We start from the raw sequence: 22,119 nt of genomic DNA on the forward strand, positions 1-22,119 counted from the left end.
ACATTGAAAACGTTATACTAAAATATACTTTATTAAATACCAAAATACTTTTCATCTGTCACCAATAAATAAACAGAATTTACAGACAGATGAACATTTTAAAAATTAATGTACATAATGTTCATATTTCTCCACTCTATTTTTTCTACATTTCCATCATGCTGTTACATGTCCAAGCTTTTACAATATAAAATTAGACAAAGCTCCCAAAATTTTACAGTAAAAGTTAAACACACCATTGTAGCATGTTTTTCCATGTCCATGGATCTTCAGCCTCTCTTTATCATTGAAAAGTTCTGAGTTTATGTATTATCACTCCCCTGAAAATGTCACCAACATCTTCCCACTTCAGTCTTCTGTCAAAATTTTTCTATCCAATCATCTAACATAAAGAATGCAGCACCCACTTTAGGTACAAGCACATGACAAACCCTTTTCTAGCTCTGCCACTACTTCTGTCGTTCTTTTAATTTGCATCCCTCAACTATAAGCTTGTCAGTATAACGACTTGCCTTACTTGCTCTGGCTGGGCACTGCAAAAATAACGATCTGGATGATTTGTTTCACACAAGCTACACCCTTTGCCTCAAGACTCTCCTGATCTGATCATGACGGCCGTGCAGCAAACTCTGCTGTCTGCTATATATTTAATTTTCCCATGATAATTACAGCTATAATTTCTTGACATATGAAACCTGAATTCAAGGCTCCAAGTGCTGGAAGCCTAGCAGACAGATAATGTACATCACTGCTCCAGTCTAAATGCTTGACTTAGTTCCATTATTTTTCTCCATAAAATTTTGGTGCATTTATTTTGAATTGGCAGCTCTGTTGCGCTATGTCTGTGCTCTAATTCTGCTACTTCTCTCCTGCTGGTATCTGTTATTTTACTCAACCTCTTGGACTGTTGCATGAAGCTGCTCCTCTCAACTTCCTGAAAGTTTCTGTGGGCAGTGGATTCTGCTTTTGCTTTGGAAGCTAATACTGTTATTGTGATACCACTGCTGCTGGAAGAAATGCCTGACTTGCCATGAGGGAACAGCCAGAACCAGACCCAGCGTTTATGTAAGCTCTGCATTCACTTGTCTGCAGTATCTGTGCTAAAGCCTGTCTTAAGCCAGGTCACAATCTGGATTTGCTGGATCTCTCTGAAAAAACTAATATCCTGGATCCCCTATCTGTGAGCTTCTGTACTGCAGTGCTGCAAAGCTGGAAGCTCAGCATGGGTACGACTACGAACGCAGCCTAGAAAATGCACCAATGTCCTGGGAACACAGACAGACTACAGGTGCTCTGCAAGAGCAGACTGCAGGCCTCAGGGTGCTTCTGAAAGCTCCAGCCAGCACTCCAGAGCCTATCTCATGCTCCCTTCCCTTCTTGATCAATGTCTTCCTCCACCCATATTAAAAACAATGAGCTTAGCATGAAGCAGCCCTACCTGAAATTTCAGCATTTGGGTGATGATTCTTTGCATGAACTGAGTCTCGCAGAAGGGGCAAAAATGTCACTGTTGTCATTAAGGTCCACTGGAAGACATGAAGTATGCATTACCTGCAGACTGCACATAATCAAATGATGGGTGTCATAGAAGTCCCTTGCTTGTCTGTAAACCCTTTTGTGGAACAAAAACTTTTCCAGCACAACGTTTCTGGGTGAGCAGCCCAGTGACAAAAGGCTAGAAACAAATCAAAAAATAAAATCCAGGTCCAGTACAACTGTCTTTCAAGGAAGAACTAGAAGCAAGAAACAGGACAAGCAGAGACTTTGCAAAAGGTCTGAATTAGGAATTCACAGAACTGGAGTCCATGCTACTAATAATGAACAGGACCATATTCAACAATGAAATAGAACAGATAACCTTCTGATTTCACTTTTACGTACATAACAGTGATAAATTTCACCTGTGCAGCATTCTGGCAATAGAGATAGCTATGACTAAAACAAATGCCTCTAAATCCTCAGTAGCTCTCATTAAAATGTGAAAAAACAAGCAAGAAACATCAGGAAACTTAAGAAATTCAGCTGGTTCCCACTCTTGTGTTTTTTCCTTTCTGAGGATATGCCCCCATGGTACATGAAAAACAGAATTAATGAGTGTATCAGTGATTTATGAACAGCACAGGACTCAAGAGAAAAAAGCAAGTCTGCTTTTCAAACGCTCCTTTGACTTTCCAAGGAGGCTGTCAGTCTAAAAAGGAGCAAGATTCTCATTTGAGAAAATACATCTATAATTTAAAGACTAGGTTTTTTTTACGTGGTTGGTGATGTTTATTTTGATTTTGTTTTTAAGAACATGCACTTGAGGAGTAAATTTGACCTGCAGTGTGTATTAAAATTCAAATAAGAAAATACAAATATATATAACAGCTTGAATTCAGACAGTAGGCAAACAAGAGATTTGAGGATCTCTAAAGATACATAGACTCGCCATTGCTTCCAAACTACTAAGGCAAATAGCCACAGAAAACCCAGAAGAAATTTTTATAATTTACTACAGCAACTACCTCATTAGCAATGATGAAAATGTACTTAGGAAGGATTTATTTGATCATGTAAGAACAACCACAGAAACCTTTCAATTAAGTTAAAAAACATTTTTCAGTGTCTAAGGTTGCCTAGTGAGAGTACCACTGCTCTTCCCTTGCAGTTTTTACGCATGATTTTGTGTGAACTGTAAAGCATGCCTCTAAAACTGCTGTTTCCTTTAGGAAGCAGGAAACCAAATGCATACGAAGACCTGAAATGCAATTATCAGCTACAGTCTTAGTCCTGGATCATTTCACATTATTTGGATTCTACTTTAATTCTTTTGTACCGCTACATGGCTGACTTTGTTTTGCCTCACAAAACCCTGCTTCTGCTTGATGAAGTTTTAATTTAAAAGCTATTTTTGTATTTCATAATGTAACTTAAGAATTGCACTATGTTCTCTGTAGATTGTCTCTTCATATATGAAAATGACACCCCTCTACTGTACCACTTAGCCTTTGTCCTCTATCACCACAAGAGATCAAGCATCTCCTTGCCCATCACCACCCACTCCTTCACAAATTGCTTCTTCCAGAATTAACTCCCCAGCCGACCAATGTAAAAATTACCATTCTGCTTCTTCTTGGGTGAAAAAAGTCCTAGAGTACAGCCTTATGTATCCTGAATATACACTTTCACCAAAAAGGAATGAAGAAACACTGCATTTAGCAAAACAAAGTTAAATGTGGAATTACAAAAATTAGTACATTTTCTAAAGCAATGGAGAGGGACAAGTGATCTATTTAAACTCCAAAGAGAAAACAAACTGAAAAGGAAAGGATGCAACACTTATAATGGATTCAGAAGAAATCAGCTGTTATTGAAATAATGGCTAGCCTTTCTCAGAACTTTGCAAATCATCTTTTCTCATAGAAGGCAACAGACTGCTCAGTAATTCCTTCAATATGTAACTTTGCCAGGTGGACTCCAAGGAGAAGGTGCTTCACCCCCACGGACAGCCTGCAACTTCTTTTGGTTCTTCTCAAGCTGTTCTTTTTTTTTCTGAGAATAAAAGATGTATCAAAAAAACCCCAAACCCACCCAAACAAAAAGACCCCAAACCACCCCCCCCCCCAAACGAACTCTACTAACAGAAAAGATACAATTACTTTGCTATACATATCTTGTGTAAAATGAAAATTTAACATGAAATGGAGATCTGCCTTTTGGAGCTTAACACATCCCTTTCAGGGATTCAGTCACACAGACTGCATAACACACACTACACAACACATCACAAGAAGCTGCGCATTTGATGTCACGATGGGCTGGCCTTGTGCACTATCTAAAAAAAAATGTTTGTCTTGTATATAATTTATCTCATATTAATTACTTCTTTTCTTGAAGATGATACTTAAAACACAATGCTAAATATGCTGCTCTTATTATATCAGAACATTGATTCATCTTCATAACTTTCTGTACTTATTAAATTACACTTGCCATGCACCATAACAAGCTGGAAATTAAACAACTTAATTATCAACAAATATCTAATTTCTATTAGAGATACTACAAGGTTCTGATGATATTTTCTATTGTTTCAAAAAGCAATGGGCAACTCGCAGGTCTTATGAGGAGCGGCTGAGAGAGCTGGGGTTGTTTAGCCTGGAGAAGAGGAGGCTGAGGGGAGACCTCATTGCTCTCTACAACTACCTGAAAGGAGGTTGTAGAGAGGAGGGTGCTGGCCTCTTCTCCCAAGTGACAGGGGACAGGACAAGAGGGAATGGCCTCAAGCTCCGCCAGGGGAGGTTTAGGCTGGACATTAGGAAAAAATTCTTCACAGAAAGGGTCATTGGGCACTGGCACAGGCTGCCCAGGGAGGTGGTTGAGTCACCTTCCCTGGAGGTGTTTAAGGCACGGGTGGACGAGGTGCTAAGGGGCATGGTTTAGTGTTTGATAGGAATGGTTGGACTCGATGATCCGGTGGGTCACTTCCAACCTGGTGATTCTATGATTCTATGATAGTAAAGGTGATTAAAAGCAGGGTAAGGTTAGCATGGAGAAATAATGCCCTTTGATAAAACAAGTGAAACAAAAGTTCATCACAGTTAGTCTAATATAAAATATTATCTCTCCGTACATACTGTATCACTCTGGATTATATGGAGTAATTGAGAAAACTGTAGCACTATATGATTCTGACTCTTCCCTGTCATCCTGCACCTTTGCCTTCCATGTCCTTCCATAGAGATCTTCCTCAGATGAACACAACTAGTGGCTTTGGGCCTTTAGAACAAGTTCAAGATAATTTTTTCAGAAATTCTTAAAGGCAACTGGTTAGTACCCTCAGGGGAAAGGAGTCTGCATTATCAGTGATATTTTCAAAAAAAGATGACAAGGTATGTGCAAGCAGTACAGATGAGCTCAGGAAGAATGTGCTTTGTAACAGAACACATATATGATTCATGTTCTTGTTTTGGAGAATTTGCACATATCCAGCCAATTTATTTTTACAAAAATTTATTCATATTCTACAAATTTGAGAACCTGAATCTGTATTTGACACTCAAAGACAAAACATGATGGGTAATTGAAAACTTATTAAATATAAGACTTATAGTAGAAGTATTGGCAGGTTTTGGGAAATCATGTGTTAAAAAGAAATGTGCATATTTTATGTTTATAAAACACTGTTTACTGAATACACATTGTACAACAGACTGACACATGAAAAACCCAAACCAAATTAAAGCATACACCCACAAAGGGAATGAAAGTTGCTTTGGATTTTTTAACCATGTCTCAGTTTTAAATGTTTGAGTTTGAAGATGCAATTTGCACAAATGAATTGCGGTGCCAGGGGAAGGGTCTTATTTTAACTGGTCTGTGAAAAACTACATTTGACATGAAAGCTTACTGGCTTCTACCCTGACTTCAATACACACGAAGCTTTTTATGTTTTAGTCCTAACCACAGTCCACATTCTCATGAGCCACAACTGATATAAATCTTCTCTAAAATAATAAACAAGATCTTATTTGCACTAACAGAAGAAGAGTAACAGAAATAGAGAAAGATGAAATCAATAACTGTAGCTTGTCTTACACTAGATCAATTCTACTGTAGGGCTTGATTTCTCTGTGGAAGTTTCCTACTCAATAGCATAGTAAGATGAATACACCCTTCACTTACAAAATTCTGGGAAGATCACATTCTTTAGCAGCATGACTGTCACATAATAATTGAAATTTAGATAGTACAGAAGACTTATAATATTTAAGAGGAGTAACAACAGCCTTATTTCTAATATGTTGCAAGGAGATTAGAATTCCAGCATAGTAAGGATTTTCAGATAGAAAAATTATTAAACATGCAATGAATAACCCATGTCAGCAGTTTCTAACCCAGAAAAGTAACAAATCCATGACACTTATCTGGCACATCATTTCCTGATGTTTTTAAAGAGCTTTACAATGCCAAAAATAGGTGCTGAGCGTAGTCAATCTCAAGGTCAAATTTCAAACTTCTTCTAGGGCATTTAACCATAGTATGTTGGTTTTCTGAGAATTATTTGAGAGAAGCCTTTCTCCTCACCAATTCATACTAGGCTAATGTTCACCACATAAAATGGAGAAAATAACACATCTAGGATACCCGCTTTCCTCAGCAGAAAAGAGGTATCAAGACTACTATCTTATAAATAACGGGAACTAAATTATCTGTTATTATAAACTTTCTACATGATTCTTCTCTGCGATGCACTCCTCAGAACAGGTGCCTGTCAATAACAAGTGCCAGACACTGGAATTATTTATCAAGAAAAAAATTATCATTTATCAAGCAACACATCTAGATTGGCTTGCAGAGTACTTGCAGAGTAGCAAGAGGCAAATACTATGAAAGAAACACAAAAATCAGAAGCTTAAATTTCCTCAGCAATACTGAAGTATCTCAGCTCAAGATTATCCTTTTCATGTTAGTATTTTGCAAGTGTTAATAGCCTTTCTCAGGCATTTATTTTCATTCTTAAAAAGTAATCTTCTCTATGCACTTAGATTTTCAAACATTTGCACAATGACTACTAAAAGTGTAAGTAACAGAATTTCCATTAACATAAAAGCAGAAACTTCTTACATTTCAGAACAACTACAGGGAGATTTTTTTGTCTGTTTTACCCATCCATTATGGTCAACATCTGTTTCAGGAAAGCTGAGAATGATTTTACATATTTTTTCCTATTAAATGTTAATAACAACTTATTAAAATACCTCCCACTATATAATTCCTATTTTATTTCCCTTCAAACAAAAATTGCCTCTTGTCCTATCCCCTGTCACTTGGGAGAAGAGGCCAGCACCCTCCTCTCCACAACCTCCTTTCAGGTAGTTGTGGAGAGCAATAAGGTCTCCCCTCAGCCTCCTCTTCTCAAGGCTAAACAACACTAGTTCCTGCAGCCGCTCCTCGTAAGGCCTGTTCTCCAGCCCCTTCACCAGCTTCATTGCTCTTCTCTGGACTCGCTCCAGAGCCTCAACATCCTTCTTGTGGTGAGGGGCCCAGAAATGAACACACTATTCGAGGTGCGGTCACACCAGTGCGAGTACAGGGGCAGAATAACCTCCTTGGACCTGCTGGTCACGCCGTTTCTGATACAAGCCAATATGCCATTGGCCTTCTTGGCCACCTGGGCACACTGCTGGCTCATGTCCAGTTGGCTGTCAACCAACACGCCCAGGTCCTTCTCCTCCAGTCAGCTTTCAGCCACTCTTCTCCTAGTCTGTAGCCCTGCATAGGGTTGTTGTGCCACAAGTGCAGGACCTGGCATTTGGCCTTGTTGAACATCGTGCCGTTTGTCTCAGCCCATGGGTCCAGCCTGTTCAGATCCCTTTGCAGAGCCTCTTTATCCTCCAGCAGATCAACACTTCCACCCAGCTTAGTGTCATCTGCAAACTTGCTAAGGGTGCACTCAATGCCTTCATCCAGGTCATTGATAAAGATGATAGAGATGATAAAACGTACAATGAGAGGTAACATCCATGCTTTGGCCCAACTACGCTAATTAAGGATAGTCTCAGTTAGCAGAGCATATTGGGACAGAGAGTAAGCTACTACTCAAAGCATAGTGCTTCCTTCCTTGGCAACCAGCAATATTGACTAAGCAAGAAATAATCTAAGATTGGACATCAATCATCTGACAAAACTGACCTGGACAAATGGGACCAGAGAAAACACTCCTTATCAATTATTACAGTAATCAGAGGTATTCCAAGGGGGGACCAGGTCAAATAAGATCTTAAAAGACTTGAATCTAAGACTAAAAAGGTTTGAAAACAGAGAGAAAGGAAAACATGAAGGCTCTTGCAGTTTTACATAACTGTGTATTTCCATGTTAGCCACATAAAGGATGATTCTCCTTTTAAAATCTGTCCCCCACCTGTACATCTGCCTGTCTCAGTTCTCACCTATCCCTGCCCTACACTCCACCCTCCCCCAAAAAACAGGAAGCCCACTTGAGACTACAGAAAACATTTTTTTAAGCTATTGACAGTACAAATTAATCCCTGTAAGGACCTTAAACCAGCTGAATAGTTTAGGGTCCTAAACTATTCAGGACCCTAATAGTGGGGTCCTATTCTTATATATGGCAACAAAGACTGAATGTACAGGATGCATGCCAGAAATCACAAGGAAGAAATACTCTCAAACAAAGCAAACCTTGAAAGTTTGATGAATGTTTTCACAGGATAAGAGTGAAAAACACAAGTTTAACTAGCAAGTCATACATCTTAAAGAAAAGAATAAATGCTAAGAATATTAGTGATTCCAGTTTGTCTTTCTCTATCTATGAAAAAAAAACCTGCCTTATTGTTGGGACTAGATTAGTTTACTGCTTAACAAATCATAGAATCATAGAAACATAGAATAACCAGGTTGGAAGAGATCCACTGGATCATCGAGTCCAACCATTCCTATCAAAATGTTACTGAAGCACACTGTTGTAGGAAAAATATAATTAGGAGCATCAGAGTTCCACCCTTACTAGTAAATGGAAATAATCTCAAATCTCATTACAAGTGCTTTTATGAATTCTAAGGTATACAAGTCTCCACTTTAAATGCTTCCTTGAACGTATATGTACTCACTATTGCAGCTGGTGATGCTGTTTGACTTTGCAGGTTTTGTGCTGTGGTGAGTTGGCACCTCAGAGATGATTGCTTTTGACGTGGAATGTCAAAAACGAAGACTAACTATGAAATTCAAAACTCTGTGACCAATAGGTAGGAAGAATATATTTCCCAAGTATATTTTACCATGCTTTGTAATTTTGCTCAAGAATTTTGGGGGACTAGCTATGTAATGCTGCCATCATCTGTCCTACCTCACCACAGCATGAAAAAAAGTTAGTATTACAATACAAAAGTGTTCACACTCATTACTGTATTAATCATTTTGGGTTTTGCAAAATGAAAAAAAAATACCAGCCATCTTTCATATTCCTCTGCAGCCTTTTTATCCCTTTCTTCCATCTTTGCCTGTTGTATTTCTTGCTTTCTTCTCTCCAGGACTTTTTCTGCCTTCTTCTGTTTTATATATTCTTCCTTTTTTTCATTCCTGTATAAGTGAGAGAGTAGAACAAGATACTGTAATGTAACGGACTAAATGCTGCATTTGTGACAAACTAAATGGAGTCAAAAGAGAGATCTTACACATTTAATAAAAGATCAAGAAAATATATTTAAAATCTTTAAAGTCCATCTTTATATACTGTATCACCAAGGCCTAAATGAACCTACTGTCCTATCTTTTATGACATCACCTCTCCTGTATTCCTTTGTCCTTTATTTGGTATGATATAAAAAATTAAGACTCAAAACTTCTGTGGGCAAGTTGCACATGGTCTGTGAAAAATCTTGGCTTGTAAAACTAACAAAGCAGACACATCTCATTTGCTTCTGAATACATCTAGAATCATGGGATTATAAAATTATAGAATGTTCTGAGTTGAAAGGGACACATATGGATCATTGAGTCCAACTCCTGTTCCTGCATAGGACAGCCTCAAAATTCACGCCATGTGTCTAAGGGTGTAGTCCAAATGCTTCTTGAACATTGTCAGGCTTGGTACCATTGACTACTTCCCTGAGAAGCCTCTTTCAGTGCTCCACCACCCTCTGTGAAGAAAGAATCTTTTTCTAATAGCCAGCCTAAACCTCCCCTGGCACATCCTCCTGCAATTCATATGGCCTCCCCTCCAAACCCTTAACCAACTTTGCAGCCCTCTTCTGGACTATGTCCTGTAGCTTGATATCCTTTGTATACTGTGGCACCCAAAACTGCACACAGTACTCAAGGTGGGGCTGCACCAGGGCAGAGTAGGGCAGGACAATCCCCTCCCTGGACCAACTACTGATGCTGTGCTTGATGCACCCCAGGACACGGTTGGCCCTCCTGTCTGCCAGGGCACACTGTTGGCTCATGTTCAACTTGCTGTCAGCTAGAACCCCCAGATCCCTTTCTGCAGGGCTGCTTTCCAGCTTTTCACTCCCCAGTGTGTATGAACATAAAGGGTTGCTGTCTCTCAGGTGCAAAATCTACATTCATACTTCATATTCCACAAAACTTTATGATAAAGATTTACCTTCCTTCCTATGGCTTAGTAATAAAGCATGAGACTAATCACATAAGACATACTAGTCAATTAATCTTCTCATTTGCAGTACCTCTGCCTGGGCTTAGTCAGTAGTCTTCTGGAGAGGAAATCATTTAAGTTATTGAATTGAAAGAAGTCGTTCAGCTCGCTTTTATTGTTATATTTGTTCTCCATTGGGACTGAAGATACTGATCCTAAGAATGCCATTGTCTCCCAATTAAAAGCACATCAAGCACTCACAGAATACCTATTGCATCTATAAGCAAAGACTTGCAAAACTATGATCTTCCAAAACCTAGTGGAGTAGTACCATTTTTCAATCGCTGACATGCTGTCTCTCTTTCTCTCTGCAGCCAGTTCCTCTTCTTCCTTCTTTTTGATTCTTTCAGACTCTTTTTCCTTTCTTCTTTGCTCTCTTAAATACTCAATTTTTCTTTCTTTCCATTTTTCAAAGGTCTAAAGAAAACCACAGATTCATTAGAAATCATACCCCTCACCTTTCTGTCAATACTGCACTTGCTTATTCTGTATTATTATCTTTCATAATTTCTACACATTGCAATTTTGGAATGTTTGTAGTATTATTCAGAAGCAGATAACACCATAACTAAAAAGAATAAATTTTTCCTAGTAAGTAATAGTTCATTGCCACTGTATTTATGTTACATTCAGTTAATAGAGTATGGAAAAATGCCTGTTTGTGTGCAATTTTAAACATTACATACTACCTACAGAACAGAATATAATATGAACTTTATTCAAAAATCATAGAATCATAGAATCATAGCGTAGTTAGGGTTGGAAGGGACAAATGAACCACTTCTACTTTTTAGAATCTAGTTAATTTCCACCTGTTGCTGGATTAATCAAAATTATTCTCAACAATCTCCTGAACTGTATCTGATACACATTCACACCACCTTCTGTGCTGCTTTTGTTTTCTCTTCACTCTGTTCTGCTGCTTCATTTTTCTTAAGTTCCTCAAGCTTCTTTTTGTCACTTAACTTCTTTGCTTCTATTCTTTTCTTTTTTTTCCAGGCTTCAAAAGATGCTACCGCTTCCTCTCTTTTAACAGCTTCTTTCTAGATTGAAAGTAACAGTCTACATTTAAATATACTTAAATGTAAAACTATAATTAAAATAGTATGCTTAAAACTCATTGTCAAAGGCAGGATTAGATGGAACAATAAGGAAATGGAAATTGGTTTGCAGACAACATTCCAAGCAATACTCAGAATTAAATTTGAACTATACAGAGCATTTTTTCCTATGCTCATTTTTAATTTAACTTAATCGAATGAAACAAACTACTCCTGCAAAATATGTATAGAAGAATATGAAATACATGTTAAATGCTTAGAAGTGAAACTTGTTAAATACTTATAAGCCAAATCTAAATGGTACTATTCAAAATACAGTCCTCTACAGATATGCAACTCTTGAGATAAGGAGCAAACTCATTTTCTAACAGATGACAAATTAAAACTTAACACCTGAAGGGCTGAGCAACCCAAGGTCTTTGTAAACAAACCTGAAAATTAATCTAAGAAGCACACTTTTAGCATACCCTATTTAAATGTGTAGGGAAGCACCAGCCACACAATCTTTACAACAAACACAAGTGGGACATGTCATTCACTATTTCTACTCACCTTGTGCTCTTCAGAGAAAACAGACACCTTAGAATAGCAGAATGATCTAATTAGTCAGAAAGCACAGGTAAGCATATTTCAAAGAATTACAGTTTGTCGACTTCTTTTTAAACAAGGACACATACAAACCTTTTCAGTATCTTTCCTTAGATATTCAGCTTTCTCCTTTTCAATTCTCTTTAATTTCAGTAGAAATGCTCTTTTCTTTTCCAGCCAATTCTGTAAAAAATATTAGAAGACTTTTATACTAGTAAAGTCTTTTTAAGGTATAACTAAAAAAGTTTCTACTAAAACAAGCAAATATTACTAGAGCAGCATTGATAGAATGACCACCAAAATTACTCTTACTTCTTCCATGTGCTACTTAAATAAATATTCCATGTAGAAGACTAAGCTGTGATCACACAAATATTGTGATCAAAAAAAGTCTAAGGTTCTAGAATCACAGCTACAAAATAGGAAAAGCTTAAACATATTTTCAAAAAAATCTTAAATTAACCACTTAAAAATGTAAGCATAAAAAAAAAAAAAAAGAATGGAACAAAGGCTCTTCTCACTTGCTTACATCTATTGTATCTCTTGCAAATACCTATAATTAAGAAGAATAAAATCCAGCTGCGAAGAGTGAGACTTTAGGCATCTATAAAGCGTTCTGAGACATTTGCAGAATCAGGCTTAAATTTTCAAGACTTAACTATGTATTTGTTATGCTGCTTAGAAGTATATATGTCCTAAATGAAGCTTATTTAACCTTTAAAAATTGTGGAGACAATATAAAATGGATTTGAGGTTCTAAAGTTTGTTCTAGAATCATAGCAAGTATTAAAAACACAAACCAATACGAACACCATCTGTTAATGAAAGTTTTTCTCACACCCAGAACCCAGAAACTAATTGTTATGAAATTCTACAAAAAATCTGCAGAGATTATCGATTATTGATTATCCTTCTGGACAGAATAATAAGACTTATTTTCATTTTTCCTGAATGTCAACTTAATAGAATGTATCAGGGAAAGAACCTTTAGGATATATATATATTTATGTTAAGGAAGAATTAGAAATAAAGGAAAACATTATATGTGTCTGACACAATAAATTATGAACCAAAGTATGTCCCTCTCATTCAGCTTTTCAGTTCAGAATTTGAGGAAAAGTCATATCCAACAGAACAAAAGGACTATTGCACCTGTAAGCGTATGCATGGAATATATCCAGAAATATTGATCTCAAGAAAATAAGAAGTGTTGACTCCTATAGAAGGACTTGTACAGGCACAGCTTCATTTGTTGTTTTTTTTCTTCATTTTAAATTTGTTTATTCTTAACACCTACCTGGAAAACAGCTGCTCGTAAACTATCTGCTTTGTCAAATTGTGTACTGTTCTGCTCGTGTTTATCCTCTAACACCTTTAATGATCCCAGATACTGAGATGAAACAGCTCTAGCTGATGGAACATCTTTTGTCTTTTTCTTTAGGTGCACAGAAGACAGAGAACTATAAAAATACGAAGACATAAACATATCAATGATCTTTCCCTTTATTGTAGCTGATACCAAGTAGTTTCCTTTTACTACAGTGTTTACCAAAATCTACTGTGATTCTGTTTTTATCTGGACTTGGCTGAAGATAAGGGGAAAAGGACAGCAGGAAGGCGATCATTTTCTTTGAAGGCTTTATTATTGCCAGGACAATCCACTACTTAACATATCCAACCCAAGAAAGTTTACAAATTCCTTACACTTTCATCTACAAAACAGCTTAAGACCTGTAAAGACATTATGAACTGGATTCACTGGTGGATCCAGTAGCACACATTCATCATAGATACTGGCAATAGACTTAAGAGTCTGATCTGATATAAATCTGAGCAAGCATTACAATAATATGTCATGTTGACTAAATTGTTTTCCACAGATGGCCAGAGGTTGTCAGCAGTGAAGACAATGCTGACAGAAAAGGAAAGTGAAACAGCATTTTCAGGGCACTTACATGCATCTAACACTACGCAGACTGACATGCATAGTGTCTTTCTCTTACCTGTCCAATAAAGAAGCTTTGTGGTTTTGTAGAACTCTCTCTTTCTTTTCACTTAGTTTCTAAGACACACAGAGCAAAAGTAAAATTACAGGGTCTCTCATCTAACACAAGCAGATCAGGATGAAACATTTTTAACAAGCTCACAAGGGTGCTGGGAGTTGGGCTTGATAATCCTTACGGATTCCTTCCAACTCGAGCTACTTTATGATTCTATGATGTGAGAAAAATATGCAAGAAAATCACTCTAACATAGAAAGTGTACAGTACAGGGTAAGATAACAAAAAAAAACAAACCCTAACAAAACAAACAGGTAAACTTTCAGAATGTCTTTATCTTTTTCAAGTGGGACCTAGAAATGTTTCTTCATATTATGTAAAAACACAGTCTATACTTTAGAAATACAAAGGAAGGGGCAGTGGGTTTCCCTGTTATTATATCAACAGTCTTTTAACTGTTTTTAATATTTAGCTTTAACAATTGTGTATGTATATATACACACATATTTTCTTTCTTATGATAAAACATAAAGTGCTTTGCATCTTATTCAGTCACACCATGGATTCCATCTTCTGCCAACATACACTGCTCATTCCAATTCAGCTAACCTTACAATAGAGATTTGTCATTTTCACTTCAATAAGGATATTTCCTTAAGATTGGAAAATGTACATTTCAATATCTTTATCCGGTTTAAATTATTGTGCAGAAGGTATTCCCTATATCTGCCATAAAACCATACAGAATTTGTAAAAGTCTCAGCTCTAGAAGCTAGAGATAAGTTGCAAGCTTTACAGAGTTCTACACATTTAAGGTACCAATAGCAACTCCACAGAAATTTTCACTGTGCTTCTACGACATTGTTCTAAAGAATGGTAAAATCCCATATGAAATATTTATTTGAATTGTTCTTTACCTCCCCATGCTCAGCATGATCATTCACTGATATCTCCTGTATTTTATCAGTTACTATTTTCTCTTCCACTATGCTCACTGTTTTATTTGAACTGTCATCTGTTGACTCCTCTAATTTCCTTGTTTTCTCACATGCTGCGGTCATCATTGTTTCTATCACAGAAGGGGATTTTCTACCATTGTCCTTCAGTTTCAAGTCACTGGTGCTGATCTTCTGACCTTGACAGGACACGAGAAGAAAGATTGAGAAGACACATCAACAAGAATTTTGGTTTTTCTGAGTTTAATTTCTGTACTAAAAACACCTGTTTACAAAACATATTACTAAATTTGATAAAATGTAATATATTTTCTGGGCACTTCCTTCTAAAAACTCTATGGAATAATAATAAGATTATTCACTTGCACTTTATTTAAATGTAAAACTGAAGTAGCAACTGAAGTTTTAATGTGTTACAGAACGCGCTGGTGTAACAAAGGTCAGACTTCCCATCTTACACCCAAACATGGCTCTAGCGCAGAAACCAAAAGCAAGAGCCATTGTAAGCGTAGCAACAGTTCTTCTGACATCTAGCAAACTACTAAAGTCTGTACAACAATTTGGATAACAAAACCTACTTTTATTGTATTTTTCATGGATGTGACACGCAAGAAAATAACAGAAAGATTTTGCAGTAGAGATTTAAACAAAACATCACCTCAACTTAAACGTATGGCTAAGTAGTGAAACTGCCATTAGCGAAACATTTTTACTAATATTACTTAAACAACATTTTTATCAGATCAGAACTGCCATTAATGCAGAGATCTAAATGTATAAATCAATTCAGATACGAAAGAAAAAAGGCCATAGGAAATTCAAAATTGCAGTCTTCCATAATTTGCTGATGGAAGTCTTAAAAAAATAACTTGTAGATGAGAGATTAACTCCAAGTTACCAGAAGAAAGGAATATCAATGCTGACAATCCAAGAAAATCAACCCAGATCTACAGTGATGAAGGTAAGTTCAAGATGACAAGAATTCTGAATTTATATAAACCATTTTATATCCTCTGTTGGTAAGTAAACTTTCACTTTACACTTACTAGATAGTACAACTCTATATAAACTGTAGGCATGAGAAACTGTACAACTGTAATTAAGCTGCAGCACCTAGTGCACAAGACCATGTCGACAGCAAATCCACTCCTGACTAAGAGCAATTTGCACCATGAACTTCACAGAACACAGTTCTAAGCATATTTGTTATTTTCGACTCAGAACATTGCTTGAGTTTTTGATTTTTATTCGCCTTTCTACACTAAATTCAAGCCAAGTCCTATCTTTCATCTCTTTAGGCTGTAGCATGTAAACATTACATAGGCCAAGGGGTCAGCATTCTTCTTGTTGCATCTGATAGTTTATGTTGCCTACCTGTTACAGTACTGCACACAGCAAATTATCTCCCAGCATGATTTCCTTAGCAAATTAAAAAAAGGTGTCTAACAACCTATTCCAATACTTTTCAGCCTAAGGTCCACTGATTTTTCTGTAACCAGTCTGAAAAACGGGACTAAGATACTTCTGAGAAGCCCACAGATCTGATATTTCTTAAAGGGTCTGCACATACCTTAAGAACTGTTAAGGATTCACAAATCCAAAAAAACCCAGAAAAGCGCTACTTAGTTTGTATTCAACTTTGTAAAAAATGTACAGGATGAAGTGAAAGATTTACCCTGGTCATATTGACTGCATAAGAGGAAATAACATTAAAATTATTTGGTTTAAGTCTCAAAGATGCTTAGACAATGATGCATACACATGACATAAGTCAAAGTACAAAAACTGATTTCTCAAACTTTTAATCTCTTCCTCTCCATTCCTCGAATGGCCCCCATAGGACCATCAATATTCCTACAAGTGCACGGAGAGTTTTTCCATGCAGTAAATCACAAGAAGAATCAAAGGAACTGAAAATCTGATTAATCTTTGCACAGTCATCTCCTCTGTTAGACAGGGATCTACTCATCTAATAGAAGAGAGTTTACAATGCTGGATTACTGAAGATAATGTGCTAGTATCACTGTACTACTTAGATTCATGTGAAGAAAAGGAGTCAGTCTAATACTGCGCAGGCATACTGGCTAGGTAAAAGGGAGGCATCTGGAGTGTCCACCTGTGCATTCCAGTATCTAGCACTTTGGTGCCATCGTGTGGAGAGAAAAAAAAAAAAGGAGCGGATAGTACTAATCATGCTCCACCAATTTCAAAGTTATCTCCTATCACAGGTAACGGCCAGCCATAAATTTCTCTTGACATCAAACAGGACAAATACTTCCCATATTAGAAAACAGATAAAAAAATATGAAGTCTTTTGACATTTTAAATTTGCAGAAGAGTCACACAGAGTCAATTAGCAGAATTCCAAGTTTTGCTTTGTATATTAAAATTTAATTAGCTGTTCTTATAATGAAACATTAAAATTCTTTTTAATGTGTTTGACTATACATCCAGAGTGGCTCAGTATCTTCAAAGTAAGAAATCATTCAAAGTTTGAACTTTGTAATGATGAGAAATCTACTACTCATAAATGTTTCGGAATAGTTCATTTTCTGACATTCTATTACATTACAGCATCATGATTTCTCTGCATTACTTCAGCATAATATTTGTTAACATTGTGGTCCAACTTCACTGGCCAACTTCACTGGCCATAAAGGAGAGATGCCTGTTTAAGGGTGCAGGGATGCTGTGGACGCTGTGTGTATATAGTTCCTGTGCTATGCATATACAGAGGAGGCAACGCTGTAGCCCTTCCACGTATTCCATGGACATACACTGATAGACAGCTGGACTTTAAGCACCCAAACAACATTTTTTTTAATCTCCTGAAGGGAAAAGGTAAATGGGAACCTCTTGCTACTTGGCCCACACAGTTTACCCCCTGGAAGCTGGAGGTTTTGTATTTTCAGAATACTGAATATTCTTCTGCTGCAAGCCAAAGCAGTTGATACTTAACACAGAAAATAACCAAAACTACAACACTTTAAAATACTGTCATTTAGCTAAGCAAGTAGTAGCAACAACATTCTTTTCACCTGATTCTGAAGCATTTCTTGTTTTGTGCACCCGTGGCTTTGGTATTGGTTTGTTTTCCTCGCTTTTTTCCTTCAGTTCAGACACAGGCAAGTTGTTACAATGGTCACTTTCACAACTATCACACAGTACTTCTTCAGCAGCTGAACACTCTTCATTATTTTTTCTGTCATCATCCTCATTTTGATTTACTAAACATTCTTCATCACCATCTTTTCTGTCTTCCTGTACATTTTCACTTTCTAAAAGCATTATTTGCTGAAGTTTCCTTTCGTGAAAGGATAAAGTCAAATCATCAGCAGCTTCATTTTCCAAATCTTCTGCTTTTTGTGAAGCATCATCATCTGAGAAAGGACTCTCAACAACTGATTTCTTAGTGCTTTCAGCATTTGAATTGCTTTCATTAAGTTCTTCCCCAGTCCCTGAAAATAGCACATTATCAACTTCCATTTGAGACAAGTGAAAAAAATGGGTCACAGAAACTGTATCTTCTCTAATTTAAAGGTATTTTTCATATAACAGTTTCCTGACTAAAGTCTCCGAGCATTTCTCTTTCTGCAGCTCTGATCTCTGCAAAGCCACCAAACTAGAACCTTATCCTACTTCCTTTCCTGTCATCTGCTTCCATGGACCCAATTCAAAGACAATACTTCAAATTTTCACTGGTTAATACTTATCTGTCATGCAATTTAAATCTTTTCTAAAACAACTATGTCTCCAATGCCATTAGAAGTGAAGGCAAGTCAACAACAGCAAAGATAAGTACATTTGTTTACCAGATTCCATCCTACACTTCTATTCTGTTCACTTCTGTCCCATGTGAAATCTACTAGAAGATACTCAAAGGAGATATTTGCTCCAATTCCACTATTTAGCAAAAATATCTGTTTATCTTTCTGTAGCCTGTTATTTCTAATTTACTTTATTTTAGATTTCAAATGCTTGAGGAACACAACAAAAAAACTGTTGTGATAGTTGAGCAATATATTTAATGCAGAAGGAGCTTTTTTATAAATCTTGTCAGCAAAAAGAAACCAAATCATCCCACAAACTTTTGAAACATGTTTTAGATCTGAATGAAAAACAGGACACGGAGGAGGTCCTTTTAAAAATACATTATGATATTTAAGAGTCATAGTTCCCTTGACATGCAGCATATCAGGAGGAAGAAGAGCCATTTGGCCAATCTTATTAGAATAAACATAAACATTACCAACACCAAATGCACCCTGGCCCAAGAAAAAAACATCAGATTAAACCTGTTAGTGCTTTGTGTACACTGCTAGGCAAGCACGCTCTGCAGCATGTCCCAAAGCCCTCATTTGCTGATTGTTCTGCCTGGGAAAACAATCAGAGAAGAATATGGCTTTCTCTCTGCCCATGTCCAGTTTCACTCACAGTACTGTGCACTACCATCTTACCCAGCTGTATGGTAAAAAATATGGCTAAGAAGTAAAACTGGGCATCACAATTCTAGGAAACAGCATGGACTGTGTCTGGCTGGCACCACCACTGATTTCACTGGTAATTCTTCTCCTAACTTGGAAGATGAGGACTGAGCAATTCAGAAGTTGTTAAAATATGAAATCTTGGAATATTAAATCATATCAACTTACAAAGATTCTCTGTGATCTAGTAATGAGTTAAGAAAGGGAAGAACACAAAGAAAAATACTGAATTGTCTTACCATTTAATATGCCATCTTCATCACTCTCAAAATCAGCTGAGTATTCATCTGTTTCCTCTCTTGTTGTGTGAGCAGAAAATTGCCTGTTGTAGCTCATCCTGAAAGGGTTTAGCAAATTAACTCTTACATAGAAGGGAAGATTCGCTTCTTCAAGTTCAGCACTAATTCCCCTCTACTACACATATATATATAAGTAAAACTGAGCAGGAGATTCACCTGTTTAACTGAAATCTGTTCTTCAGAAGAAACATGTCTTGCAGATTCCTCTCCCATTTTTGGCAATAATGACATTGTATCATCACATTTTCCCACTTTTGTATGTTTTGATTAGCAAAAGTACGACAAAAAGGTCTGTACAGGCATGTGTGACAGAGGTGGTGAACAGGGACATCCTCTTCACCAGCTGCTGTAGAACAAGAACCTGAGGCAGGTGGCAGGTCCAAAATGATGCTAGAACTCCACATAAGCCACCACTGATATTTTGGACATCATGGACACACCACATTTACACGGGTTCTGAAAGCAACTGGTCTTACTTATAGATTAGAAATACATGATGGAATGCAGCTGTATCTACAAACTGGACGACCCCAAGCCACAGACCCCTGAAGGCTTGAGAGCAGGTTGTTGGACATGGGTCTCTATGAGGGGACACTGAGGGAAATGGGGTTGTTTTGTTTGAAGAGGAGAATGAGGGGAGACTTTATACCAGCAGGTCCAGGGAGGTTATTCTCCCTCTGTACTCGGCACTGGTGAGACCGCACCTCGAATACTGTGCTCAGTTCTGGGCCACTCACCACAAGAAGGAGGTTGAGGCTCTGGAGACCAGAGAAGAGCGACGAAGCTGGTGAAGGGGCTGGAGAACAAGTCTTATGAGGAGCGATTGAGAGAGCTGGGGTTGTTTAGCCTGGAGAAGAGGAGGCTCAGGGGAGACCTTATTGCTCTCTACAACTACTTGAAGGGAGGTTGTGGAGAGGAGGGAGCTGGCCTCTTCTCCCAAGTGACAGGGGACAGGACAAGAGGGAATGGCCTCAAGCTCCACCAGGGGAGGTTCAGGCTTGACATAAGGAAAAAATTCTTCACTGAAAGGGTCATTAGGCAATGGAACAGTCTGCCCAGGGAGGTGGTTAACTCGCCTTCCCTGGAAGTGTTTAAGGTGCGGGTGGGTGAGGTACTGAGGGGCATGGTTTAGAGATTGGTGGGAATGGTTGGACTCGATGATCCGGTGGGTCTCTTCCAACCTGGTGATTCTATGATTCTATGATTCAAGTTGCACCAGGGAAGGTTTAGCCTGGATATTAGGAAAAAAACTCTTCCCAAGGCACTGGCTGTTGGCCATTGCTGATCGTTTGGCCAGAACCATTTTTGCAGCACAATCTGGAAGAGGGAAATCAGGTTGTTCACACTGTTTCCCAGGTCACACAAGGGGACCTGCTTCTGGTGCCCACAGAGAAGGAAACCTGGGTTTCAGTCTGACAGCAAACCATCTGTGTTGTGTGTGCTGCCTTTATCATACGAAGGAGGGGATTCTGCCCCTCTATTTGTCTCTCATGAGACCTCATCTGGAGTATTGAGTCCAGTTCTGGAATCCTCAACATAATGAGGATACGAAGCTGTTGGAATGGGACCAGAGGAGGCTATAAAGATGATCAGAGGGCTGGAGCACCTACAATACAAGGATAGTCTGAGAGAGCTGGGGTTTGCCTGACAAACAAGAGAAGGCTCTAAGGAGAACTTACAGCGACCTTCTAGTACCTGAAGGGGCTACAAGAAACCAGAGGAGGGCCTTTTTATAAAGGCTTTTAGTGGTAGGACGAGGGGAAATGTATTTCAATTGGAGAGGGGCAGATTGACACTAGACATAAGGAGAAATTTCTTCACTATGAGAATGGTGAGGCACTGCCACAGGTTGCCCAGGGAAGCTGTGGCTGGCCCATCCCTGGAGGTGTTCAAGACTAGGTTGGATGGGGCCTTAGGCAGCCTGGTCTGGTGGGAGGTGTCCCTGCCTGTGGCAGGAGGTTGGAACTAGATAATCTTTAAGGTCCCTTCCAACCCCAACCATTCCACGATTCCATCATTCTATGCTGCCACAACAGCGCAGGGCCCCGCTCGCACGCCCCTTCCCCGCTCACCTGCCGGGCGGCGCCCTCCCCCGCCAAGCGGCCGCCCCCGCCCCGGGCCCGCCCGTCGCCCGGCAACAGCGCCGCGCGGGACACACGGGAGCGACCGCGCTCCGCCTGCGCGCGCGGCGGCGGGAGGGGCGAACCCCGCGGGGGGGCGGGGCAAGGGAGTCGTGGCGTCGGGGAATGGTTGGGGTCGGAGCGGACCCTAAATATCATCTAGTTCCACCCCCCCGGGACACCTTCCACCAGACCAGGCTGCCCAAGGCCCCAACCAACCTGGCCTTGAACACCTCCAGGGATGGGGCAGCCACAGCTTCCCTGGGCAACCTGTGCCAGGGCCTCACCGCTCTCATCGCCAAGAATTTCCTCCTTCTGTCTAGTCCAAATCTGCCCCTCTCCAGTTTAAAGCCACCCCCCCCTCGTCCTATCACCACAAGCCTTTGTAAACAATCCCTTTCCAGCTTTCCTGTGGGCCCCCCTCAGGTACTGGAAGGTCACTACAAGATCTC

At 38.7% G+C, this 22,119-nt stretch overlaps 1 protein-coding gene across 1 annotated transcript; it reads right to left on the reverse strand.

Annotated features, from left to right (window-relative positions):
• Positions 1-3,417: 3,417 nt before the first annotated feature.
• On the reverse strand, positions 3,418-21,826 carry MAP9 (microtubule associated protein 9). Its single transcript, XM_069856556.1, is given in 12 exon segments — positions 3,418-3,531; positions 8,949-9,081; positions 10,431-10,576; positions 11,041-11,202; positions 11,902-11,991; positions 13,106-13,268; positions 13,812-13,872; positions 14,698-14,935; positions 17,792-18,222; positions 19,488-19,560; positions 19,562-19,603; positions 21,620-21,826. Coding segments are annotated over 12 exon segments (1,860 nt in total).
• Positions 21,827-22,119: the final 293 nt, after the last annotated feature.

This window comes from Phaenicophaeus curvirostris, chromosome 4, assembly GCF_032191515.1.
Source record: "Phaenicophaeus curvirostris isolate KB17595 chromosome 4, BPBGC_Pcur_1.0, whole genome shotgun sequence".
Classification (NCBI taxonomy): domain Eukaryota; kingdom Metazoa; phylum Chordata; class Aves; order Cuculiformes; family Cuculidae; genus Phaenicophaeus; species Phaenicophaeus curvirostris.